Raw genomic sequence first — 27,951 nt, 5'->3', positions numbered from 1 at the left:
ACTCCTCCAAGTTTAGCAAGGTTCCTGCACAGGCCGCCCAGCCTCACCCAGTCATCCAAACGCCAGATGTTCACGCTCACCCAGCACAGCCTTCAAGCCCGTCACCTGTGCCTTGTGACAGTGGGCAATCAGCAGTGCCACTCGGTACCCCCCTCAGTGCAGTTCCTAGCGTTCTGTGCAGCCCTTGCGTAGCATCGCAAGAGACACAACAGGCTGTCTCTTCTCCACCCTCTCCACAACCGCCTTCTCGTCGGGAGCTACCCGCGAGGACGAGACGACCGCCTCGAAGATTTATGGATTACGTTTAGAGTGGATCCAGTGACATGAACGCGTGTGCTTGCTGCATTAAGTGTATATTTTGGTGTAAAGGTTTTGGCATTTTGAGTGTACAGTTGTGTAAATATTCCATGCTTATTGTGTGTAGATGAAATGACTCTCCACTAACACGTACTAACAATTACTAATCAACTAAAAAAAACTAAGAGAGGGAATATGTTGTGTATTCGTATTGGTTCTGCGACGCCACCAGAGATGGCGCTGTTATCTATGTACCTGTTTGTCGTGTATATAAGTCCACCGTACAATAAACACCGGCAGTCGTCGGTAGCCCATGGCGGCAGTCATGTGTACGAGTTTCTCTCTCCCGTAATAGCGGCTCACCGCGCCGCAATACGACAGGAGCAGCTTGGCAGAGTGATGTCTAATACTATAATTTCATAGTTAGTATTCATGCACAGGTTGGTAATCTTCGCTCTATGACCAAATTTAGTTGATATAAAAACGGCAAGCTTACCACCTCTGCTAGGTCTATCTAAAGGAAATCAGCGATAATTTTAGGTAAAGTTTGTTCAATTGTAAGCCAGGTTTCTTGTGAAATAATGATATCGAGAAAAATTTGCGAAGAAGTATATGATAAATTTGTGGTGGCCTATCCTATTGATTGACAATTCTGCTGTAATACTTTTAGGGAGCACATTTTGACACTACATACCCGTCGCAGAGACTGCTTTATCCAAAAGATCATTCTTGAATGAGTATTTTTGGAGGGTTTTTTAAACAAGTCTTTCTAATTTTAAGATATTGGTTTCTGTGAAGACTTTTTCGAGAGGAGAGATCTGGCACGCTTCAAGGAGTTTTCAATTCCGCGTACATATCTGTGAATTCTTCGAAATAATCTAATATAGGTTATGGATCTACCCGCAGTATCTGTTTAGTGGGTCCTACTTGACGAGATGTGCATCGTGTAGGAACTATCAGGCTTTCTGTCCCTGCACACCTTGAAACCTCTCAATTCTGGGTAGTCTGATGTTTCATAGACACTGAAGCAAGGATTTCGGTCAACTGAGATGTTAGCAATTATGCTACGGCTTGAATAAATTTGTTGGCAAGACGCTCCATTGCCTGTTCTGTTGCCATCTCTATGGCCTCTGCTATGGATTTTCCTAATGATGCAACTGTAGCAACATATATCGCGCTGCTACGCTTGCGTAGCCTTTTGAGCGTTCTTGTAATTCAGTCACAGCTTCCCTTGGGAAGCAACGCCTGCGTTCCACAATTTCCAATAGCCTACCTTCTCGTTCTCTGTCTCTCAATTCATAGTCTGCAGGATGCGCGTCATGACAGAAAGATCACTTCGCCTATGGCTGTCATAATTTTCTCCGCATATTCGACATCTAGCAATTGACCGGAACCCTTTTGCATTACGGCCTTATCTCTAACAATTCAAGCACTGCAGTGGCTTAGGGGATAGAGGCTCTACCTTATAGATAAGAGGCGAAGCCTTAATTTCAGAGGGCCTTACCGTTCCCGCAAAGGTTACCATCACCGAGTCGGTAAGAAATATCCTCATGTCAACCATACGCATGCACCTGTATACTGACACTGCACCTGCTACCAAAAATAATTCAGAAAAAGTGCAGGGGTCAGGCTCGCATCTACACTGCGTACTATGTCTTCCGAACATGTAAGATGCGCTGAAACAAACAGACTCGCCGCATGCACTGCAAACTCGAAACATTGAAGAAGCTCTTTAACGCGCTGCTGGTTGGTAGAGCAGCACAAAATACCACCACGACCAAAATGCCAAACCTCGGTGATCTTTTTAAAGAGTGATGTGGCTTTGCGAAGCTCCATTTGAATCACCTTCGGATTTTTAATAGGTATCGTACCTCTATTGGTCGGTACCAGAGCCACGGAGACGTAGACAACCCCACTTCATAAAAAAAATCAATAGCCCAGTCCTTGGCCGGTATAGAAGCTAGCCAAAAAAAAGGCCTGGCCAGGTGAAAAACAAGGACATCGCGATAACCTGAGTCACTTGAACTTAGAAAACCAAATAGCACATACCACAAAGAACTGCCTAAATAGCACTCAAAGCCACAAACAACCAAATGGTAAACTCAAGTGCGATGCTGCCGCCCGTTGTTCCAACCACTCCCACCCGTGAGAAGCCGAGGCGGGGCGGAAGGCGCGATAGAGCCAGCACAACCAGTCTTCTTCTTTTTTTCCCGGTCTGTGCTCTTTCTCCGCCACAGTCATCATTATCTGCTCTTCGCTTGTGGTAACACAGTAATCATCGTTACCAGCTACCTCCTCCTACTGTCACCGCCACGCACCACTACATTTATTATCACAATATGAACCTTTTGGAAGTTAAACGCCAAACTACCTAGTGGTGATACGTTTTTCAGTTGTATCAAAAAATAATCACACAAGCTAAACACCATTGCATTTAGTAACTGGTCGAAAATTGGTAATCCTTCAAACCTACTGCGAAAATGCGTACTATGAAAAGTGGTGCATAATTATGGTTCGGGGAACGAGTGGAAGAGAATAGTTCAAAAAAGTTAGTTGTGAAAAACAGCAAGGCAGAAACACAAAACACTTGAATTTATTGTGAAGTTATTAAATATATTAAGAACAAACTCGAGCACTTCGATGTCACTAGTTTCCAAGGTGCGGTTGTAAGGGCTCAATCAGACAGGTTACTTGCTGATTAAATACCTAATCCGCGATTTATTACTATGGAACAAAGTATGCGCATAATAAAGACATCACAGAAATCGAATATAGTTGCCAGTTAACGACTAAACCAGAAGATATGAAGAAAGCATTTATACAGAATATTTTCGTGATTTATTTTGTAATCGCCTTCCCGAAAAAGAGACTTTAAAAAAAACTTTATAAGCCTTTTGCCAACCCTAAATAACCAAATTACAGGAGGTTTATCAGTTTATATGACTGCGGCAGAGATAGAAAGAGTTATAAACCAAATTGCATAACGAGAAATGTCTTTGCCCAAACGGGATAACGGCAGTGTTTTACAAAACATTCTAGGCACAGTTAGCCGCTGTTCTGCGAAAGGTATTCACTGAACTTTTTAAGAAGGTTTCAAGGCTTTCACAGTTTCTTTCTTAAAGAACCACAGTGAGTTTCTTATGACATTGTGCGAGAAACTGCTCCGACACAATTTTGTCTCGCAGAGCATCATTGGTCCGGTGTGTTTTGGCCATTTTTTGGCCAATGGTCAAAATAACCTAATAGACGTCCGGCAAACTGTGTGCCCGTTTCAGAATTATCTGGTTTTGGTGATTGAAATTTTGTCCGAAAGCCTTCTTCCGTGAACCTAAATCGTTGTAGTAGCGTTTTCTTCAACGTTACGTAGTCCGTAACATGTTCAGGTGCCATCCTACCTACACTCAAGACTTCTCCGGTCAAGCAAAGGCTTAGTGATAGGGCCCATTTGTTTTGCGGCCTGTCTTGACAAGTAGTGACGCGCTCAAATCACTGTATATATGCGTCCAGCTCATCGCGTTCCTCGTTAAAGGCTAGAATGAGTTTATGTGGACTTTGGTAGCTCTGCGTGGTGCCTACTGGCGCACCCTCGGTAAGCTGCCCAATAGTTGTGGTAACTCTTGTCGCGGCTAACTGATGCAACTTTAACTTGAGCTCAAGAACTTCCTTCTCTGCTTTTATTCTAGCGATTGCCTCTGCCTCCACTTCTTTCGCGGCATTTCTTTCAGCCAGATGAGCGTCACGTGCCTCTTTTTCGCGTGCGCGTTCTTGGTCCATTAAATCTTTAAGTGCTGAACCACTTAACCCCAATTCCTTTCCGATCGCCGTCAGCTTATCTGCCTCCATCATCGACCGTCACACACACATATGCGATGTGATGTTCTTCTTAGATGTAACAAGAGTAGTCCTGTCTCGTGCACGCCAGATATGTCCTGGTTAGGTTCGTTACGTAGCAAGGCGTGTGACGCGAGGAAGCTGAAGACAATGAGGAAAACAAAAGGAAGTTATATTGGACGAAAAAAAAAACTATTGCCCATACAGTACTATACGTCGTACACGCACGCGGTTCACACACACACACACACAAAAGAGTAAAGCGTCTCATAGTCTGGGCCGTAGCCTGGTGCCTTGAAGTGGGACCCGTTGCGTACTTGAATGTAGTCGTCGCTTGGGTGCCAGGTCAGCATACCACTGTAGAGGGCATCACCGGGTCTAGGCGTAGCCGCACACTCTCAGTGACGTCGGCTTGCTGGACGTGGCCTTCAAGGGCGCTCGCCGTATCGGAGATGTCCGCAAGGCCACTCACCAACAGCTCGTGCCTGGCCATGCCGACACGCCGTGCCTCGAGGATGTCAATGGCTCGAGGAATGGAACCCGGCCTTTCGAACCCCACGCGTAGTTGCGGGTTTGCCCTAGGCCCCCTTGCGTCGTCTTGTCGGCGTCCGAACAGCATCGTTCTCCGCGATCGTCTCCTCTTCTTTCTTCGATGGTCGCGCTGCAATGCCCCTTCATTCTTGTCATCTTACAGGTGATGTCGCGCTGTTGTCTGCTATGCTCAATTTTTTTAAGCTACTACATCACAGAAGGGTAGCCAACCACCATCATTTAAAAAAGTACAGACTGTTGTGATCACGAAAAGTAACGACCCTGTAAAACAGAATATGTGTCTGGCAAGGTGGAGAACGTTGATGAATCAGGACTACAATATAGTAATGAAAGTTCTGGCGATGCGGTTGCAAACAGTCATATGTACATTGGATGGCCCACACCAAACCTGTGAAATAAGAAAAAGATCAATTTTTGCAAGAATACATGTAACATGAAGCGTATTGGTGTGCTGTAACACTGACTTCAGAAGAGTTGCAATGTTGCAAATTGATCAAGCGAAAAAATTGAATTTAGTTTGTCATAGCACGTTGTTTAAATTGTAGGAACATGTTCGCGTTAGCACTGTGATAGTGCAGGGTGTCCAGATGACTTACAACAATTATTACACCAAGTTGATTGTGAACCGCGAGTTAACTGAAGAATTAATGTATGTTCGTGGTAAGGGCAAGGTTTCCCCATTTCGCCGTTATTATTTGCTTTTACCTAGAATCTCTTGATGTGGCCATTACGAAAATTCAAGTATACAAGGTTTTCATTTAGGTACGTGCGAGGTGAAGATATTGGGATATACTGATGATGTTGCATTATTCTGTGCCATTCAGGAGAGCATACCCACCTTCATGAACAATGTACGAAGAATTTTCAATGCTACTAGTAGCATTGTAAATATAGCCAAGTGTGCTGGGCTGTGGCACGGTAATTGGGAAACGTTCCCAATGGTGTACGAATGAATCGATTTGTAAAGCATGCCTAACACATACCTTGGTGTGCCGCTAGAAAATATCAGAACGACGATAATCTGTGTGCCGAGAAAACCAATCGGCTATCTGTTCTGACACAGAAATAGGAAGGCCGTGATATGTTCGTCTCTGATTGCGCGACTATATGCAACGTCGTGTTCGAAAAGTTGTTGCGGCTTTCCGATTTCCTAGTGGTAGATTTAGTTTAGACTACCTATCTGATGTCACTCGGAAGCGTTTGTCAAGAGATTTGATTAGAACTGTTTTTTCAATTCCTTTGTATCACTCTATGTATAGAGAACGCTCAAGAAAAGACTTTTTGATGAGAATTAAAAAAATATGCGTACCAACAGGTGTTTAAACGTTCCTATTTAAGCTTCCCACGAATACGCTGCCGTTTTAAGCGTGGCTAGAACAAAGAGGCGAATTTTCACCGTGGGCATCCGACTGCTTACTGTGCCAAAATCGAAGTTGGTAGAGCATGTTTTATCAATTGCTGGGATGCAATTTAGTTTTGGGATGTTCTACAGAGAACACTTAAGCAAGATTCTTCTATAACTTCACATGAAATTTAACTTTTAGCAATAGAACCTGGCCTATTAAAATATGATATGTTCTTTCTCCTTAGCTTACATAGCATAATGTGAAGCCTCGTGGCCGTCAGGCATTGTTTTTTAGGCGCTCGTCCAGTGCGTATTTATTTTATTGAACATATGTGCAATCTGCGAGAAGTTTTGGCAAGACTTTACTGCAATGATGATCTGATAAATGTCATGGATAATTTATGTCATTTGAAACGATTTAAAGTATGCGTAGCAAATGACTCATCTTCCTATAAAAGCCTTGACATTGAGCTTGAAGCTTGGGCAGACTGTGTTTTCGGTTGTTTGACTGTTACATGTTGCTATAAAAAAAGAAGAATTCTAGCGTGGTGCAGCGGGTAGAGTAGTAGATTCGGAATCCAAAAGTGTTGAGTTCGAATACTGAAGGCTAATGTATTTTTTTTTTCATGTGATAATGCGTTCTGTATCATTTATTTTGCTAATATATTTATTTATGGCCAATAAGCACCCATGTTTTAATGTCTTAAATTCGTTTCTCGCTGCGTACCCAGCGCCTCCCTGTAACAAGCCGCTCTAGCGTCCCAATATCCAGCGCGATAATGAGCGTATAACCCGGACGCTGATGCCCAGTGGCACTGGGTTTTGCAATAGCGCTCCGTCATTATACTATGAGTATTTGTTTTTCAACTCCAACGGCACAATAAACGAATGCAGTACGTTTGGGGGCGAAGCTTCTGCGATGTAGTAGTAGTAGTAGTAGTAGTAGTAGTAGTAGTAGTAGTAGTAGTAGTTGTAGTAGTATTAGTATTAGTAGTAGTAGTAGTTGTTGTAGTAGTATTAGTATTAGTAGTAGTAGTAGTAGTAGTCATTGTCGTAGTAGTAGGTAACCACCTTTTCGGTCAGACTAGAGGAGCGGCAAGCATGGACCCTTCTGAATTGACAAAACCCGCGCCTAATCACCGTAAATAAAAAGATAGCTGTTTCTGTTGAAATAGCCTACAGAGGCGACTATCGGTGACTTAATACCCAATAAAGTTTGCCTTGCAATTCAAGCTTACTAAAAAAGAACTGGTATCAGAAGGACACACTCTGGGCACTATCGGACCAGGTGTTGCCCTTTAAACTCGCTGCGCGTAATCTCTGTGGGTTAGGCAAGGTTTAGCAAAGATTGGGCCGCAGCGCCATAAGCTATAGTGGCGGTGAGAGAGAGGAGCTACTTAGACACGAAGCCCAGGCCGTAAGAAAGTGCGCGCGTGCCACTCCTCTTTTCCGGCCATGTCACCTCTCGGTTAGTCCTTGGAATGTCCACTAAATGGCGGTACTTCTATATTATGAATGGTGGCGTGAGCCACCACCCGATGTAAAGGGCACAGCCGGATACTTTAATCTATTCATCTATCCATCCACTAATACGAATATATGATGAAAACATGCGAGATGGCGGTACTTGGAGTGTTCACTAAATAAACGGACAGATAGACAGATACACGGACGGACGGATGGAGCGGCAGACAGATGCATGGAAGGACGCGTGGATAGATTGATAGACGGACGGGCGCATGAATGGACGGATGCATGGACGAACGCAGCGATGGACGCATGGATGCACGCACGGATGAACGCATGCATGGATGCACAGACGAGTGCACAGACGGACAGATGGACGGACGCGTGGACGCTTGCACAGATGCACGCACGGACGGATGGAAGAAAGAACAAACGGATGGACGGAAGCGCGGATGGACTATCAGACGCTTCACCCCACTCATCATCATGCACTTTGTGGATATGCTGTGATTTTTTATTTAGGGTTATTGGGTAGTGGTAATCACTCGTGGTGTACAGGCGCATCGATATAGATATATAGATAACGAGCAGTATAATTACGTTTTACTCTGTCATGCCAGAGGAGTATATGAGCATTCGGCTATTTCCGAGAGAGGTAGAGTACGAATCGGTTTGACTTTGTGTTCGCATACAGAAAGAAAATTCATTTTACTATATCCGATGTTTTGCAAGAGTAGAACAGTCTGAATAGTAACTCGGCTTTTTTGCTCCCGTGATACCCTCCACAATTTTTATACTGTAAATATCTGTCATTTCTCTTAGCTTGAAGCCAAAAAGGATCATGCACTGTTCGCTTTCCGGAAGTCTACTCGTTTTATCATACCTGTCAGCTTCACGCACTCCACATAAACTTAACGCGGGCGTAGCTAACAGAGAGACTACAATTGATAGCACGCCAGTTGAAAGCGAAGTGGCCGCAAGTCGATCGCTGCGCTTGCGGTGCAATGACGCAGTGGACTGCTATGCCACTTGTAGGTGCCACGCGTTTCCCATTGGCAAATGTTTCGTCATCTTGCACGTCTCCGTGCGCATATAAAGCACCTCCAAACTACAATGCCGTACAAGACGAAGCAGTTGAGGTTTCATTGACGCCCCCAGTATTTAAAAACATTGGGGTAGCAGGCACATCAGTACAAAACACCGAGAAATGTTAATAAAGTTAAAAGTATTCCAAGAAACAACAAAAAGACATAATTGAGAACCATTGCGTAAATTTTGAAACAATTTATTTCTTTCGTTTGTAGCTATTTTCGCAGTGCTCTGAAATCACAAGCGTTCTGTATAGTGTGGTATGACTTTCGCACCAATAAGCCTATTTTCAGTAAAAAAAACCTGGCCCCGAATCTGCATATTACACTGCAAATGTCGTCGAAAGACGATAATCGCGTCTTGAGAGAGTGAACAAAACGTTTATTTGATGTTCTGTGCAACAAAATCGGTGAATGGTATTCTGGAGGCGCTGCGTTAGAGTGCCTCCAGCATGTAGCGGAGGCGAACGAGCGCATCGAGGCACGTTAGACCCGAGCGCCATTTGGCAGTTATCTTTGAAAACGAAGTGCGCCCACGGAGAAAGATGCGCGCCTGTTTCGGAGGTGATAAGGTGTTGAACGCAAAGCGACGGGCAGGTGCCACCACCGTGTCGTCGTATCAAAGCGTTGGAAACACTTACCTTTTTGAGCATCGCGTTGCACTGTCAGCGCAGCGTGATAAACGCTACAGTCGTTAGAGTTACTTGTGTGTGCCTCTTCTAGTGTAAAGGCAGACATAGAAAACATCGAAGCGCTGTTGTGGCGCTTCAGATATGCGCAATAATTGCTTTTTAATTGACAATCGCACAACTGTGAACACTGAATCTTGAGCAATATTGGTGGGCGCTGCGGATGGGGTTGGTCGTTTGGTGCGAGGTATCGTTAAGGGCAAACAAACTGAGAAATGTACAGACAGACATACCCAAAATTTTCCGTCAAAGGTCCCCAAGAAAGACTACCATCTTTAAAACGCCCCAACGGGTGCTTCATTTGGACCCAGAATTAGACAGGTCATCCGCATACTTACCAAAATGACAGCTTTAACAAAGGTGTTCTATGATTCCAGGCAATAACGCGGTTGGAGGGCTCGCAGAGGGAGAACACACAATTTTATATGCATCCCCGACATGTTTTATTTTGCAAACACCTGGAAAAAGTGGTGGTGAGTACAACTTTGGGCGAACTGCACCAGCCCTTGCTGCTCAATTCTTTTTGTCCCACAACTTGTATTTAGCCAGTATGAGACAAGTAGTATAATCAGTATAGATTAAAAAGTGTTTTTGAAGAACAGAATTGTGGTATTACATAACTGACTATGCGGTTCTTTTCTCATAATTTTGGCTGTTCTCATTTCTTCTCGCCCCACCACGGTGGTGTAGAATGAGAAAGGTAATACACATTTAGATCAGTGGTCTTGAAAGCGATACACATAGTTTCAAAAACTAAAACAACGCAGTGCAAACAACAAGAAAAGAAAAAAGCTCTTTGGTCAGACTCTAATGGAGAAGAGGAGTGAAAATAAGAAGATGACACCTCATTCTTAGAATGAAAGCAATGTAGTGATATTTTTACAACTATATTAACAATAAAATTCCTATAGTCAGCTTAGACGAGAGTTGTTTGAAATATTTGTTAACGTAGTGCGGGAATAGAAGGCAATAGAGGCGGAAATGTTGTAGGCCCATGTGCTCAGATTTTGGTGCACGTTAAAGAACCCCAGGTGGTTGAAATTTCCGGAGCCCTCCACTACGGCATCTCTTATAATGTTATGGTGGTTTTGTGACGTTAAACCCCACATATCAATCAAATCAATAGAAGACATGTAGCCAGTAATATTTTATTCTCGAGAATGGAATCATGTAGTTTTATTTTTGCAAACGTCACAGTGAGCTCTAGTTTAAAAATGCTCCTACATTGAGCATTATTATCAATCTTACCTGCATTCATGTTGTAGCCGCGCCAGCATATAGATATCCGAAAGCAGTTTCTTTTACACACCATTTCATTGTTTATTCGTCAGATGCGTGCAGTACGTAAAAGGGTGCCTCAAACACTAACCCCTCCCCCCGCCTTCTTTTTTAGGGAAGTTCTTGATAAATACATGTTATGGTGTCATCTTTTTTAAGCAAAATAACCTTACAGGTTTGCGAGCACTTATACTGGCGTTAAACGTCATTGACACTATAGTCGAAAAGCTAGCTCTAAGCTAACGGACTCGGAGTCGACTCATTCGGACTCACAAAAAGTGAGATCTAGCCATGAGTCATAGACTGAGATAGCATAACGTTTTGGCAAGTTTGAGTCCCAGTGAGTCCGCTTGAAGAAAAGTTTTGTGAGTGTGAGTCCGAGCAAGCCCGACGCAGAAAAATGTTGGTGAGTCTTAGTTCTAGTGAGCTCTAAGTGCGAAATGCGTTTCATGAGTGAGTTTGAGTGAGCTTCAAAAGTTTTTTCTACGTATGGATGATTGTTTGTAATTTTATAAATCTGGTAAATTATTATTTAAGAAAGATCTAGTCTCCATTCAATATATGCAATAATAAGAACAAACTGAAATGAAACAATTTGGTAACTTATGCTGAGACAGCTGATCACGAGGGTGAATATTTAAACTGTGGTACATGTCGTTGCATTACATATATACATAATAAATGGCTGCGGGTCATGAGACAAGGTGCCCGATCTTGCAGGTGTTGCAGTTGGCGTAGGCGAATGAAGCATGCGTAATAAAGAGACTGAAAATGTGCCGCTGAATTTGTGGGTGCGTGTTCATTAGGACGTACATGGCGAACATAATCCAACGGACAACCAGTTGCGCAGAAAAAAGAAGTTTCAGAAGATAAAATAAAAGTTTTTTTTCGTCCTATATCAGTAATGAGCTTTTGTCAAGCCACAGAAATACAGGATTCGCGATTATTCTTCAGAAGGAATTTAAAAAAAAAAGCTGGTTTACTACTAATTTCCTAAACCTATATAGCTAAGACTACGCTGATCTGTATAATAAAGACTTTATATTTAAAAATATTAGGGTCTCGCATAGCATGCTAGAATATTGTCGTAATAACCAGTTAGAAAGAAACCTATCAAAACTACCTTTTTTTCATTTCGCTCACATTGACAGACTTCTTCATAGATTGGTTCAGTTTATATGGCAGCAATCGTATTTATATTTATATATATATATAAATAACACTCTCATGCTGGTTACTTATTATTTATTATATTGATGCCATGAGACTGTTTAAATTAATTTTTTTTGAAGAACGTGTTAAACATACTCATGTATTTCACCCCCATAAATACCTCCGCAAATTTTTGCAAAAATTTTACTCCCTCACTACTCATGTATTTATCATAAAATTGTACGCTTAAGTCCGAAGCAAAGAATATTGTAATCCCCTGAACTCGTGCAAAAGGGTCTCTTCTCTTTAAAAGTGGGCGCGTCAAAGTGTTTTTTTGTATTCTATATTAAACAACAGCTTACAAACTAATGTTCTCTAATATTTAGTAGCATGTTTTTGTGCGAATGTAATTTGCAAAAACATTTTTTGTTGGAAGATTCTACAAAATTGGCAAGCCACATATGACTAGCCAAAATATTAACACGGTAAAGCAGTTTTCACAACAACAGAACAACGGGATTGCTGCCGCCATTCCACCTTTTCAGTTGATAAGTGGTGTATAAATTTTTTACCCAGTTTAGTTTTAAATTGTTATGCACTCGAGTCAAAATACAAAGTTTCATCGTTTGTAGCGTGCAGACGAAGGTCTCAATGTCCAACGACTGCAGCGGGACCCTCCGTTCACAATAACAACAAAAGTGTAACTTGTTCAGCCTGTGAAAATTGGACAACTAAAATGAAATTTAAGGTTTGACGTGCTAAGAAACAAGACCAAAAACACCATCAATGCTTGGTAAAAGTATGGTATAGAATATAGATATCAATATTTTCAGTACTATCGGTTAGGAATAAATTATTTACATAATAAGTATTAACATAAGATTTCTGAATAAAATTGACTGGACGCTTTAGCTTCGCCTTCAAGATGAGACAACGATAGCATAAACGGGCCCAGTGTGCTACAAGCCTTGCTAGCAAGCCACGCCACAGCTGTTTGTTTTATTTCAATGCCAGTTATGTAAACACAGTCGACTGCTAGTTGCCGTCATCGTCGCTGTTCATGAAGATAACTCACAATCATTATATTACGAAGTGAAGATTTGAAAGTGTGACGTCTCGCTCCGCAGAACGATGAGCTATCCGTTCGGCCACAGTAGCGCTCGTGTTTCATTATACCGACATTGAGCTGTTTATATAAACAATTTACCACGGGCAGAACAAAACGGTCTTTTTTTTTTGGGGGGGGGGGGGGAAGAGATATGGCGGTGTTTTCTGTCTTACTAGCGAACCAGCGAGATGGCACGATGTGCCCGCATGGCGCCGCACTTGTTGCGATTCGTTGGCTCACCAATCTGCATTTCGCCGCACGAAACGTGGTCGCCCATGGTTGTGCAGACTCGTGCTTATCTTCCGAAGGGGGCTGTTTGCATGTCGTGTACTCTCGTCAGAGAGGCTGCTCTTAGGTCAAAGAGAGCGCAAAGGTCACTTTGCATGCTGCCCCGTTTGCGAAAGAAGTGAAGCTACTGCTGTGACACTTGTTACTTCTCGTCCACCAGGGTGGGACAGTGGCTACTGGGCCAGGCTGCTGGCGCAAAAGTTAGGGTTTGATCCTGCCTGTGGCAGAGGCATTTTGATCGAGGTGGAATTGTATACAGGCCCGTGTACTGTGCGAAGACAATGTGCGTTAAAGAACAGCAGATAGTTTCAATTTCCGGAGCTAGCCACTATATACGGTGTCTCTCGTAATCTTATTGTGGTGTTGGAGCGTTATACCCCTGATCTGTTATTATTAAATTATTATTATTATTATTATTATTATTATTATTATTATTATTATTATTATTATTATTATTATTATTATTATTATTATTATTATTATTATTATTATTATTATTATTATTATTATTATTATTATTATTATTATTACTTGTTAGATCGTGTTTGTCATGTCTGTAGCGGGCATGTTTCGAGCTCCCTATGTGTTTTAGTAGTGCGTGAAGTGTCAACTCGCGAGGAACGCTCATGTTCGGAGTACTCTTTTCTTGCATTCGTTGCACTTGTGTGCACTCCAACTTTTGACGTGCTTGCCACTCTTTGCTTGGTATCCTAATTAGTTGCTATCCCATGGTTTGCTTTGCCCTTGCGGCTAACGGCTTCATGAAAAGTAGGCCTGAAAAACACCCACTCCTTGCTCAATTCACAAGTTTTGACACCTGGAATGATTCTACGCATCGCACATGCAATATATAGTGCATTAAAAAGACTCGATCCTTGGCCTGTCTGAGTTCACACGGTGTTTTGTGCACAGCAGTTTCAAGAAACATTGTGGGTCTGTGATTGAGCATGTGCTTGACATGCTTGCCATTCTTACTATGAAAACGTTTTGCCGTGTCTGGGTTTGATGCTCACTCACACCAGAAATGTTTTAAATAGTTTTTCACTGGCACATTTCTCAATATTTGTTCTCGCACAAGAACATGGCATTGCGCTCGCAACCAACGATGCGACTGCTGCGACCGACACGGGAATTCCTGCAAAACCAACTATTTATTGCTATCATCTTAAAGGCGTAGAGTGCAGCCAACGCAGCACATTGATAAGAACTTGGATATTATTCGCAGGACACTTGCAGTGCTTGTTGTATAATGGTATAAGAATCGATGCGTATGCTGTCACCAGGCTACTGAGCATCATATATAGTAAGCGCAGTGTATGTGTTTGCTTTTGTTTCTCCTGACCTGCATTGGTTGCACTAAGATTTCATTTTACGTGATTAAAATAACACTAAGTTTTCAGTGGTGTCACAGGTCTCTTTTGGTTTTTGAACAATCAATATCAGACTTCTTCGTGAAAAGCATTTAACATTTTTGCTTCAAGGGTGCGACCTTATGCCAGATGCATTAATGAGCTTTGCTTTGCTTAGCGGCTTTAGTATATGTGCTCAAATTTATTTGGGACACTAAAAAACAAGCTTACGTAGGTGATCTTTTGTTTTGTTTTTTTAGGAAAGTCAAAGTGTACCGCATGGGTTCCAGCAAACACAGCTGCACATCTACATAGCACATGCAAAGGACAATTTATCAATTTGTGTGACTCATGCAAACAATTTACTTGAGATAACCTATGCAAACGTACTAAAAGGCGTTCCGCAAAAAAAGAAGAACTGGGCGACACGCGACATCTTTTTCATGTTGATAGTTTCTAGGCTTCACTATTATTCAGCAGCGAATCAAAGCATTTTACTTAGAGTGTTCTCATTCAATAAACGTTGCAATTGAATAAAAGTTTTCTTCTGGATTGTTTATATCTCCTTAGTTATTAACTCACTGAACAATTTTGATCTGATTATGAATAAGATGAAAAGAAGGTCTTTATGGTTAGATATGACCGCGAAAGCGCGAGAGCAAACTTCCTCTCAACGTAGACTTTTCTACAGCAGAGTACACAGACGCTGTGATCGTTCAGTCGCCATGGGGATTAACGTATAATGCAAGGGTTTACCTAGTGTTCGTACTTTCAGCTTCGAACGCAGTCATGGCTTTGTTGTCACGTTTTAGCTTTTGCTTCAGACTAAAGAAGAACTTCTGAACGTCGCAAGCAGATTTCATTCGGTAGAGCTTGAAAGTGTTAATGTGCTGAAGCGGGAGGGCTCAACTTTATGAAGTTCATTTTGGGGAAGAACGGCTGAACTTTGCTGCCACGCAGGGTCCGTTCGATGCGCCGAAACAGCTCATGACATACTGCCTATTGCCACTGGCAACAAAAGGGGCGACAGAGCTACAGCTCTGATTTCTGATTTTTCTGTTGGGAAGAGGTTCGAGTGTAAAGTAGCGATGCAGCAAAGGATGGTTGTGGCAGAAGATGTCACGTTTTACAGCGCAAGCAGTTAGGAAATCAGTGCTGTAGCTGCTTTTGGTGCCGTAGTTGTCAGAATTTGGTGAAGGAAGCCGTTAGCTTCCATAACTCTCATCGCATAAAATACCATCTGTAACAAAGTATAAACCACCCTGTGTGTCACCCGCACCCCCTCTTCTCTTTTCGCACACAACTATCCAAAAAAACTAAAATGAAAACTTACCCGAACAATAGCATTTTATATTACGCACATCGGCTGGCTTGCCGTTTCATCCCGATTTCAGGGGTCAAACAAACTGTGTTTGGGCAGTAGACTGCTTGTGGAGTCTGCTGTGTTGCGTATGCTATGTCACTGTAACGCCCTGTATATTGCAGAAGACGGTCACATCTTGGAGTGGGCTGATGACGTGAGCACGTCCGACAGTGGTTATACAGTAAGCAATGAAACAAACTGGTAATAATTCTGATCAGTTCTTCTTAATTATAATCATTACAGAAGCCGCAGCAGAGCTACAGTATTTAATCGTTTACATATGCCTAATTTTTGTTTAAGGTGGCGGTCCCAAACCGGCGCCAACCGCTCCGCATTTTACGCATTGTTTGCGGATGCACTGTGCTCGCTGCGCTTCACAAAAAGTTTGAATTGAGCTAATTCAGAAACCTTATGCTCCCCACTTTTCAGTGACACTTAGTGTTATTGCGTAGTCGCAGGCGTTACCTTATAGCAAAGAAAATAGTGTGAGCAACAAAAAGCATTTTCGCTGTTCAAGCCTTCATTGTACTGCGAGTACGGAAACTATTCAGGATAACAAAATTGAATATACTGCTCCTTTTGATGAAGTGCTATTTAAGTTTTTGTGAAGAGATATTGGACATCAACTAAATGGCAACTTATTTACACTCAAGTGAAAATGGGCGAAATAACGAAAAATATTCTGAGAACATTTAGAAAAAAATAATTTGCAGTATGTACACAACACAAAGGCTTCATAACATTCCAGTAACAGGGCACATACACTTCGGCATTTCTATGGATCACGACCAACATGGCTACGTTGCAGTTAAAACATTTGCTCTGATACACATGACAATGTTGACATACATGTACACAAGAACTCAATGCGATGTCATGATACAATGGTATAGCAATACAATAGATGCAACGAAAAACGATTCGTAACAAATGAAATCATATATAACAACTCAACGGGCACCGCTTAGCACAAAGTCGGTCGAAAAATGAGTTGCACTTTTTTGTGTTCAACCTCCACGAAAGGGCACGACCAATGACGCAGAAACTCGTGCTCCCCGAGGAAGAAAAGCTCCTCAGAGAGGAACGCGAGAATCTCTCGTCTCATTCTCCCCAGTATCGGCCACAAAGCACGCCGGTGGCGAATTGGCAGCTATATACGGCCTCGCATCCGCTTCTCCAAAGGCTGAACAGCCCCACAACTATTAAAGAGCGGAAAAGCGGCCACGCGGAAATCGGCCGTCGGACACGAAAGTTCGCGCACGCTGTCCCCGAAAACCAGTAAGAACCGCACGCCAAAAAAGGCGGGAAACCACACATTCAATCGTCGCATGTCAATTGGTCTCTATCATGACGCAGTTAGCGCAAGTGTAAGTGCGAACCACCTGCCACCGCTGCAACCGATCTCGCGTGGGGAGCAAGCCCCAGCCCAAACGTCAGACGAAGTCACTGAGATGCCGTGGCAACACTGCTGTAGTTATTGGTTTCGAAGTGCAGTTCATTATAGATTGACGATGCTGAGGCACCAAGGGCTGTAAAAGGGCGGCCATTGTGTCTACCACTTTAGAATCGGCCACCTCTATCTTTGGGATCGCAGCTTCCAAACGTTGGTGAAATGCCAGAAGGGCTCGATACAAAGATGGTAATCCAGTTGATTGACGACCTCGGTTAATTTGGCTATCCGGCAAGAAGACACGTAGTGATGACCCCAGATGGTAGCGAGCCAGTGTCTGAGTGGGCGTGCCATCATTGCTTAGTATTCGCAATAGAGTTCAGAGGCACAATATAGAAGCCGTGACGGAAACGTTGGCGAATGCAAAACCGCCTTGATCTCGCGATAGCTAACGCTGGACGAGGTAACAATTCTGTGCCACCAGACAAAACAAATGAACTGATGCAGCTTTACACTTTCCTGCAGACGTGGAGCGGTGGCTTAACAGAATGGCAAAGGTACCAAAATTTTTCCAGGTACATCATTCGAGTTAAGTATCGGCGTTCCAAGAGAGGAAATTCGAAGTACCTGGCTGCTTCCATATCACTTTGAAGAGCTTGTACAGCGGATGACCAAATGCTATCCGGTGCACCAAATGCAGTGAAAGTAACTCCGAGTATTTGAATGGTAGGAGACCACTGTAAAGGCGACGTGATGTTGATACGACCACTGCGGTCGCCAATGAAAAAAGACTGGCTTTTAGAAAAGTTTAACTTTGCGCCGAAGATAATGCCGAAATCATGGGAAGTATCAAGAGCATGTTACAGCGGCTGTTCAGTATGTACATATAGAGTAATGTCATCTGCATATGCAGTGACCTGCCCCGCCGCGATGGTCTAGTGGCTAAGGTACTCGGCTGCTGACCCGCAGGGCGCGGGTTCGAATCCCGGCTGCGGCGGCTGCATTTCCGATGGAGGCGGAAATGTTGTAGGCCCGTGTGCTCAGATTTGGGTGCACGTTAAAGAACCCCAGGTGGTCTAAATTTCCGGAGCCCTCCACTACGGCGTCTCTCATAATCATATAGTGGTTTTGGGACGTTAAACCCCACATATCAATCAATCAATATGCAGTGACCTTTACTTGAGTGTTATCGAGTAGGGGTAAGCCTCGAATCTGCGGTTGACGTTCAACGGCCCTTAAGAAGGATTATAATGCAAGTATAAATAACACTGAGGAAAGGGTACACACGTGATGGACCCCACGCTTGACTTTAAAAGGGTGGCTCTCACGGGAATCTATGAGAAGGGTACTTTCTGATTGAGTGTACATCGCGTGGATGAGATCAATGAACTTATCCGGGAATCCGAATGCACGTAAAGCGTTTAGTATGTAGCCATGTTCTATGATCAAAAGCCTTCTCCTGATCTAAGGAAACCAACAGTCTTAGCGCACATCGTCTTTTGGTGTATTGAATGATGTCACGCGTTAGACACGTATGGGTATATATTGCTCGGCCCGGAACAGAGCAGACCTGGTGGAGATCAATTGATGTTGGAAGAGATGGACTGAGTCGGCACAACAAAATGTTGGCCAAGAGCTTGTAGTCTACATTGAGCAGCGTAATAGGGCGCCAACCTTTTGGTCGCGTGAACATTGGGTCTTTCTTGGGAAATAGTGTTGTACGGCTAGTGTTATCATATATTCCTCATATAGAAGCACCGCCATCCAGCGGACATTCCAAGGACTACACGAGAGGAGGCACACGCACACTTTCTTACGGCTTGCGCTTCGTATCTACTTTCCACCGTTAACCACCTCGAGTTCATGGTATTTACTAGTTCACGGTATTCATGGCACTGCGGCCCAATGCTCGCTAAACCTTTCTAAAACCAAGGAGGTAACGCCCAGCGAGTGTAACGTAGCAACCGTTTCTTGTCGGATAGAGCTCAATGTACATGACAATGTCTGATAATGGAGATCACAGCGTGCGCGTTAACTAAAAGGTTGTGGTTCATGTCCGACTCCTCGCTGATATCAAGTGAATGGTCGATAAAGGCCGTCCCTCTCCTAACTAGGGTACACACCTTTGTGTCCTTCCGCGTGCATTCACACGGAGAGCCACATGTCGCATAGCCCGGTAGCTGAGCCCGGTCGAAAGATTCTTGCAAAGCAATCACGTCTTGAAGTTTGCTTTTCGAGAGAGTTTTCATATATTGCACCATTGTAGCTTTTTCATTTTTGAAGCCCCTACAGTTCCATTGTCAGACGGTGCGTCTGCCGACGAACTTGCGGGACGCAGCCATGGTTGCTACTCAAAGGCGTAGAGGGCAACGTGACTGTCCGTGCGTTCCTCCTTTTTCAGCGTGGGTGGCGTTGATATTGCTGGTTCTGTTGAGAATGATCGATGCGTCCCCTTTCAATTCGTCGTGGCCTTGTCCTTGTATCGGCAACTGCGTCGTCCCGCGTTCCAGATATTCGATACGCTTATTCACGGCCGCAAGTTGGTTATTGACCGCGGCATACTCTGCGTTCCTTTTGGCGTCAGACTCGTTCAGCCGAATGAGGAGCGTCTCAAACAGCCGCTCTGTCTTGTTGGTTAGTTTGTCTACCATTTATTCTATCACGTCTATCCTTCGGCCTGCTGGTCGTGCCCGCTTCGGTTCTTGCGTGGGTTTTTCAGCGCCTTCAAAATGTTGAGAATTGCTTGGGCTCTTACGCTTAATGCCCACCGTCACCGACCCTTCATATTCACCTCCACAGCACATGTCCGTGTCCTTGTCTCCTACTGCTGAAGTTGTGTCGCGTTCATCGGCAGCTCCATGGAACGAGGAGGCGCCAGAGGGTGACGTCTCTGCGGGGTGTCCTCCCAATTGCTTGAGGATTTCATTCAGTGTCTGTTGTAGTTCCTCAATTTTTCGCGTTGATTTTTCATTCTGCTTTCTGGCCTTGGCCAACTCTTGTCTAAGCTCCCTATTCTCTTTCTCCGTGTTCTCCATTCTCACCGTCAGGCCGCGGTTGGCGGCTGCCCAAGGGTGGCCGGAGAGATGGTGCCCCTGTGTGGAGTCCACCTTTGTTCCCGTGGCTATGTCACACCAGGTGATTTTGCGTGGCCCTTTCTCTTTCCCGCCATGTGTGGCCCCTCCTATGTCTTGTTGGGGGTGGTGTCGGTCCTCGCTGCGGCTTCTGCTCCGACTCCGACTTCTGCTCGTACTACGACTTTTGGTTCGTCTTTCTACCGGTGAGGGGGATCCGGATCTGGTTGAACGACCCATGACCTGTGTTGGGAGCGGGTTCTGGATCTAGAGCGACTAGGGTGGCCTCCTTCCACCACACCAGCATTGCTATCTGATGGTGACGGGGTTCGCTCTCGAAAATCTCTGAACCTGGCCTGCCACCTTCTCTGCTTCACTATGTGTGGCACCTTGTATTTGGCCTTGCACATCCGGTCGGCCGTGGGTTGCGCCTCACCACATATTCGGCACTGAAGTGTACACTTGTGTCAATTGATGGGGTTCTGTAACCCACAAATTGGGCGTAGTTTGATATCTGGTCTTGAGCACACGTCAATTTTGTGGCCGAGCCTGCAACATTCCTTGCAGAAGTCTATCTGTTTCTGGTACAGAGATACTCTTATCATAACGCTGTTGAAGTAAACCCACGAAGGAACTTGGTTTCCTTCATAGAGCAGTATCACGTTTGTCATACTACCGAGCCTCTTCGCATACGTTAAGGAGGGCTTTCTTGTGTTAACCAGTGCTTCCACGAGTTGGTCTTGATTATATTTAAGAGGTACATTGCGTATAAATCCTTTTGTCATATTCTCAGGCGCTGAAACATATGCGTTTGTTTCATACCTCTTTCCGTTGATAGCCAAGACCTTCATCTTGGCGATTTTCGTCGCTGTGCTTTCCTCCGGTGTGCTTATCACCAAAATGTTTTGCGTGGGGTTGGGGCAGATCGTGATCATCTCGTCGTCACCCACTCCTGCTCCGTTGGGTATCGCCTCATCAAGACTCGCCCCGCACGTTCTCCTTATATCCAGCCCATTCCTCGGTCGAACAATTACTTTGATATCGTCCCTGGGCAGTCTGGGCATCTTGCTTACTCGTAAAACCTTCCTGACAATGCTTCGGCGGCCTTGGCGCATCGGGCTTGGTGAACGGGCGTCTTTTTTTCTCACCACCTTGTTTTCGCTCGCGCGTCGTCTTTTTTTGTGTAACTTCAATCAAGCCATCTGCAACTCTGTCAGCGTCTTCGTCTTCACTCGTGGAAACGCCACTTGTTTGTTCAGTTCTGTGGTCCATGGCTTCCCCTGTCCCTGCCTCGTCTACATCCATCTCGGCTGTTCTTTCAGTCTTCGAGTTAGACGTGCTATGCGTCAGGCCCAACCACCGTTAGGCCTAGACGCTCACTCGTATAGTTCTTGCAGTTTACGTGCCTTAAAGCTCGTAAAGCTCACGCTCACCCAAAAAGCTGGTATCCGTGGGTTTGCGATGAGTTTATCTGTCTGATGGTGTGCCACTTTCAAGGGTAGAGTTCGAAAAACCTCCGGAAACATTCACAAATCAACGGAGCCGATATAAAATGCGTTTGCTCTCACTGGCGACCGTAGCACCTCCCCGCCAAGACAGAAGACGCCAGTGGCGTTGATGCCACGTCGCCATGCACAATGAGTGACGACATTTCTGCGCTGACTGGGGACACCGCAGCGTTGTCATCTCCCACAACGTCGTCACAACATCTGAGCAACGTTGTGGAGACGCCGAGTGCGTCTGCTACGTCTTCATCAGAGCAACTCAAGGCCACAGAAAATAAACAATCCTCGAACGCCTCACTGCTGGAGGAAGCGTCCCAAGCATCTCGGAGCGTGGCCAACCGGGAAAATCGCTCTGACCTTCTGAGGCAGCAAGTGCAAGTGACAAGCTCCATGAACGGCTACCTGTGGGCCTGGAAGGTAGCGTGAAGACGACGCCCACGAAAGAAGTAAAGACCGCGTCTTCAAGGAAACCTAACACTCCTCGCACACACACTGTGCAGGCCCAAGACGAAGCGTCCGGCAAGACATCCAGACATCGTAGGAGCCGGTCACCATCACGAAAATTAAGGAGTGACATATTTTCGCAAGCCTTACGATTGGTATTTTTGTCTTCTGAAAATACGTGTTCTCCCGACAAGTTGTCTAGAGCCACAAACTCTCAGCGCCGCACCAAGCCTGGTAGTTGAAGCAGTGGAAGTGATGTCATTATCTCCGGAACATCCAAAAAGCCCCGAGTGGATTCGCTAAACCGAGATCCATGGCCTGATGCGGGTGAGCACCCAATGTTTCTTTAATTTGTGCTGCCCACATCCATTCTTTCCGCTTCCTGTTGTCTTTACCGTTGCAATGCTCGCTTCCCAGCCATACAACCACTATGCATTTGTTGTCTCTCATGCATGCAAACTGTTTAGTATTGCATATGTTACTGTCATTCACGATGGAACCCTCATGTGCCAATTTGTGAGCTCTATGCTGTGGTGGCTATGCCCTGTTATAGTAATTGCATCCTGTGAGTTAAATTGCGTGCTGCGTGTACTATTTCTGTTATTATTGGTGTTGCTTACTGGGTCCATTTTATCTGTGCGCGTGAGTAAATCTCATCCCAGTCCTTAAAGTATCATCATGTAGAATTCCTCCACTGCCGCTTGACACAGGAGAGGCCGTCCCGTCCCCACACGCATCGCTGTTAAAAAAGAGGAAAAACGATTGTTTCATTTCCCCCTAAATTTATTTTAAGTGAATAGGCTATCTTTCATGACTTTCAATGTTCGTGGTTTCAAATATCTTGTAAAACAACAGGAGATAATGAACCTTGTGCGCTCGCTCGGGGTCGACGTGTTTTTTCTGCAAGATACCAACTTTCGAACGCAGCATGACATCATGACCTTCCGTACTAGATTTTCGGTTGAAGCCTTCTTCTCCTTAACACAGACGCAGTCGCGTGGCACCGGTGTCGTGTTTCTCAATCCGAGGTTCAGGCGGGGTGCGCATTGCCGCTTCGATGCAGAAGGCCGTGTTATTGCGGTGGACATGTGGATAAACGACCAGAAACTTCGATTCACCAACTTTTACGCGCCCGTGTAAAGGTCTCTTGCCAATGACTTTTTTATAGATGCCAGGTCATTCCTGCTACATTCAGCACCGTGAGTGTTGTTAGGTGATTTCAACTGTGTTTTTGATTCAATTCGAGATGTCCGAGGCCCTAGTCAAGGACAAAGCACATACCATTCGAAAGAGTTGCAGAAAATATGCAGAGTTGAAGCTGGTTGGTGCATGAACAGCGCTTCACGGGAACGCCTTTGGAGCCACGCGCGTCTCAGAGCAGAATTGACAGAGTCTATATCTCTAACGAGCTCGTTGAAAATTTAGAGACATGCGATGTCATTTCTTTAGCACCTGGGCAACGCAAGTTCAGCGACCACAAGCCAGTGTTGTTCACCTTGAAGGCCCAGATGGGAAGGCATTGCTCCAAGTTGTGGCGAATGAATTCACCAATTTTAAATGATGAAGTTTTGGTACCTTAAATGCGCATGAATATTTATGCGTCTTTGGAAGACTCGCCGCCAATTACGCCAACAGCATGGGATCTCTTGAAGGCCAGATGACATGTGATTGCGCAGGATGCCGAGAAAATGCGCCATGCACGTCTAACATCACAAATAAATGAAACATTGAGGCGTATTCAAATCGTTGAGCGCACCGGTAATCTGACCGGCGCAATTCAAGAGTACATTGGGGCAAAAAAAGCTAAATACGACCTTTTGTTGAGGGCAAGGTCCGGGGCTTTTAAACGCGCAGAGGTACTGCACCTGCCTACGGATGAACTAGATAAGTTGGCATACGCACTGCGAGTAGGGGCAAGGAAACACCAGCCCAATATTATCGGTGCAGCACGGACACAGTGCGGGAGCAACAGCACAGATATCAAATCAATCGAGGAGGTCTTTAGGTGAAAGGCTCTGCTCTGCAGATCATCGCTCCGAAGACAGCAACCAGCATCAAAGAATCGAAGAATTTCGCGAAGGCTTGCCCACGCTGTGTCCTGAGTCGTCTGATATGCTCTGCGCTGAGGCAGCGAAAGATGAAGTTTGGCAAGCCTTGAAGAAAATGAACACTATCACAGCTTTAGGTCGAGACGGAATACTGACGGGGTTTTATAAAACTTTCTTCGACGTCATGGCGGCGCACTTACTGACATGGTTAACGGGTTCATTTTTGATGGGCGAAAGCCGAGGTCGTTCAGTGAGGGCTGTGTAGTCTTGCTGCCAAAGGAGGGCATGGATCCTGACGATCCACGGTCATGGAGGCCGATTACCCTCCTTAACACGGACTACAAACTTGTAGCTACGATCCTTGCCTTGAGGCTAAAACCTTTTCTGCCCGATATAGTGTCACACACGCAAACGTGTGCAGTGCGTGGTAAGGCAATTTTTCAAACACTTACTCTGATAAGAAATTTGTTCAACTATGCCAACGCCAAAAACGTAACCGGTGCTTTCGTGTCATTGGATCAAGCTAAGGCTTTTGACAGGGTCCAACATGACTACCTATACTACGTACAAAGAACGTTTGTTTTGCCTGAGCAGTACGTTCGCTGTATAAAGCTTCAATACACCAACATGACGAGCCGACTCCTCATCAACGGCATGGAGACAGCAAGCTTTCCCGTTACAAGAAGTGTTCGCAAGGGGTGCCCAATCGCACCGGTGCTCTTTGTTCTTTCTATAGATCCTCTCCTTAGGAAAGTGGCAAAGTGCCCAAATATTCAGGGCTTTCCAATGGCAGGTCTGGAGTCAGCATCACCGCTTATGCGGATGACATCTCTGTGTTCGTGCGAAACCAAGCCACTTACCGCACTTTCTTGGAGCTGTTTGAAGAGTATGCCAGTTTATCGGCTGCTTTTGTGAATGCGGAAAAAAGCAAAGGCCTTCGTTTCGGTAGCTTCCACGGCTCTTTGTCGGGTGGTATTCAATATGTGGATGCCGCAAAAGTCCCCGGGATATACTTTCAAGACGGGGAGGTGGCCAAAAGAAATTGGGAAGACGCCGTACATTGAGCCACGCAGGTCTTCGCATATGCCACTGACTCAAATTTGTCACTTGACGCCAAATAACGGTAGTGAAAACCAAAGCATACGAATATGCTTTTTATATCGGGCACATTGCACTAATACCCAAACATTTTGCGAGCCGCCTTGCGTCATTGGTTGGCGCCTTCCTATTTTGCAACACCAAAAGCTCATTCTCTTGTTCTTTTTTCGTTTTTTTCTTTCTTTTTCTACCTCTCTCTCCCACTGATTTGAGATTGTATAAAGCTGAGCACCAACAAGTTGTAATCAATCCTGCTGAAGGCCAGACTCTTGCTGAAATGTCGAAATAAACCACGTTGTGATATATATATATATATATATATATATATATATATATATATATATATATATATATATATATATATATATAGCGACAATCTTGGGTGGCCCGACACACGCCGAGAACTGAACAGCCCGTGATAAGAACCGTATGTGGACGTACATGGACAGTTGGTTTCGTTCTCAATGTTGACAGTGGTTCTTCCTCTTTTTTTACTTTCTTTCTTTTCTTTCTTTTTCTTTTTCGTCTTTTTTCTCGCCCCTTTTTGTTTCTTTGTTTTTTTTTCCTTTCTTAGTTCCCTCTTACTCTAGCAAACGTCTTTCAAGGCGAGAGGGACGCGGCAGACACGAAGTTTGGAAGTTCATGTCAGTATAACTCATCCCCTGACGAAGGGAGGAGCCCTCCCGAAACTGTTGGGAAACAAATATATTTGTCCTTGTTGACAACGCTCCCGTTGTGCCATATCCCATACCTTATATATATATATATATATATATATATATATATATATGTGTGTGTGTGTGTGTGTGTGTGTGTGTGTGTGTGTGACGTATGAAACGATTGTTTGTAGAAGCCGATGAAGAAGAAGTCAGAACGGAATGAACATGGCGTATGAGCCCGGCCACGTCACCCATTCATCATAGCGTCACACGAGTCGACAGGATGAATACCTCCCAGCTACTTCATCAGTGTCTCATCGTCCACACAGTTCTCAACAAGACGCCCTGACCACACATCGACTACGGAATCATCTCCTGGCCGCACACAACGACCAGCATCATGCCAGAATCATCGACTGACCGTCCCATTCCCAAGTACACCGTAGCAGGGGACGATGGACCTGTACAGGACTGGTTCGACCTGTTCGAGCTCCACGCTACCGCTGCATCTTGGTCGGAACCGGAAATTGTTACGAACTTCAGCGACTACGTCACCGGTGACGCATTTAAATTTTACCTTACCCACATATTCGACAACGACGAGTATTGGCGAAAAATAAAAGAAGAAATGATCGTCTGGTTTCAAGACTCTAATGAAGATTCGATTAGAACACACACTCTCAGTGCATTCGAACTCAATCATCGCAGTCATAAGCAGCCTTCACGCATTCGAGCACAGGGCATGTATTTACAATTCCCGTCAGGTGAAGTTAACCACATGCTCATGGAAGGATCACGCTGTCGTTTTCCCAACATTCCACCTGGTTCCTCATCCACGCAAATATCACCGATGCTTAGCTCTCCGCTTCATAAAAGAATTGAAACCACTATTGATGACTCAGAGGCATTGAATACTTCGTGCCGCATACGTACTTTTCAAACTGACTTGGTATTCAGCTCAGCAGTTCCACAAAGACAGAATTGTTCACAATCAGCATCTTGTGAAGAAAAGTCTTTTGCAGAAGCGTCTAGTGTTCATCAATCCCTAGATCGAAGCGACGTCAATCCAGTGCACAATTGCACTGCCAACACTGAAAACAAAAGCGTAGGAGCGACTTCTGATGACACAAGTACCCTTCATGCAAAGGCCAACAATGAGCGGTTTATGAATAAAGAAGATTCAAGTCTGCGAAACCCCCCACATTGTCTTGCGCCAGAAACAGCTGCATTTGTTGGCGTTGTAGAAGCCTGCGAAGGGCTTGCTAAGAATTCGGGCACATCACGATCAATGTCGCGATGAAGTCGACGAATCTAAGAAACTACAACATCAACGTAATCTTCAGCATTGTCAACGACGAAAGAAAACTTCATCGAAACCAGTTTTAAGACACAAAGAACATTGCGAAAAGGCCCATCGTCGCGGATACATTCTCCGCCATAGATTGAAAATGCGCCTTCGACCAAAACATCTGCGCCATCGCCATAGAAAAATCTCCAAAAGCCACAAAAGCACCCCTTGCACTCGGCAGGAACGCAGGCAGCACCCAATCAACCTCGATCAACGCGCACGCAAGCTGCCTGCATGGCCTGTGTATCACCCACGACGATGCATTCGATGTCTACAATATTGGAACTGTCGATTCTGCAAGATGTTCGAACCTCGTTCATTCTTCACAAGAATACCAGCTGCGATTACCCTTATCTCTACGTACAAAGCATTTTTGTGTTATCCAGGACGCAACCACCAGCCTCGCCCACCAGAACTCCTGCGTTAACCGGACTGCTGCACTCTCCCCCGAAGTCTTTGAAAGTTTACGGAACTACCCTGGAGCATAGAACCAATTCTAAATTTTGACGTTTGTGACTTTTCAACCTCTCCTTGTTTGCTTTTTCTTGTTCGTAATCCATGTCTTCTTTCGGGGGGAGAAT

The 27,951-nt window shown here is 44.6% G+C and overlaps 1 protein-coding gene across 1 annotated transcript in view; it reads left to right on the top strand.

The window, feature by feature from the left end:
- LOC142767440 (uncharacterized) overlaps nt 1-14,996 on the top strand; it is a 135,486-nt gene extending 120,490 nt beyond the window's left edge. The window contains exons 6-7 of the mRNA XM_075869108.1: nt 9,647-9,742; nt 14,705-14,996. Of these exons, the coding sequence (XP_075725223.1) occupies nt 9,647-9,742; nt 14,705-14,814 (206 nt within the window). The 3' untranslated portion in view covers nt 14,815-14,996. The remainder of the gene's footprint in view (nt 1-9,646; nt 9,743-14,704) is intronic.
- Nucleotides 14,997-27,951: the final 12,955 nt, after the last annotated feature.

Source organism: Rhipicephalus microplus, chromosome 7 (genome assembly GCF_043290135.1).
Source record: "Rhipicephalus microplus isolate Deutch F79 chromosome 7, USDA_Rmic, whole genome shotgun sequence".
NCBI lineage: Eukaryota > Metazoa > Arthropoda > Arachnida > Ixodida > Ixodidae > Rhipicephalus > Rhipicephalus microplus.
Note: the sequence above shows the minus strand (reverse complement) of the source record. Positions and strands in the feature narration are given on the sequence as shown.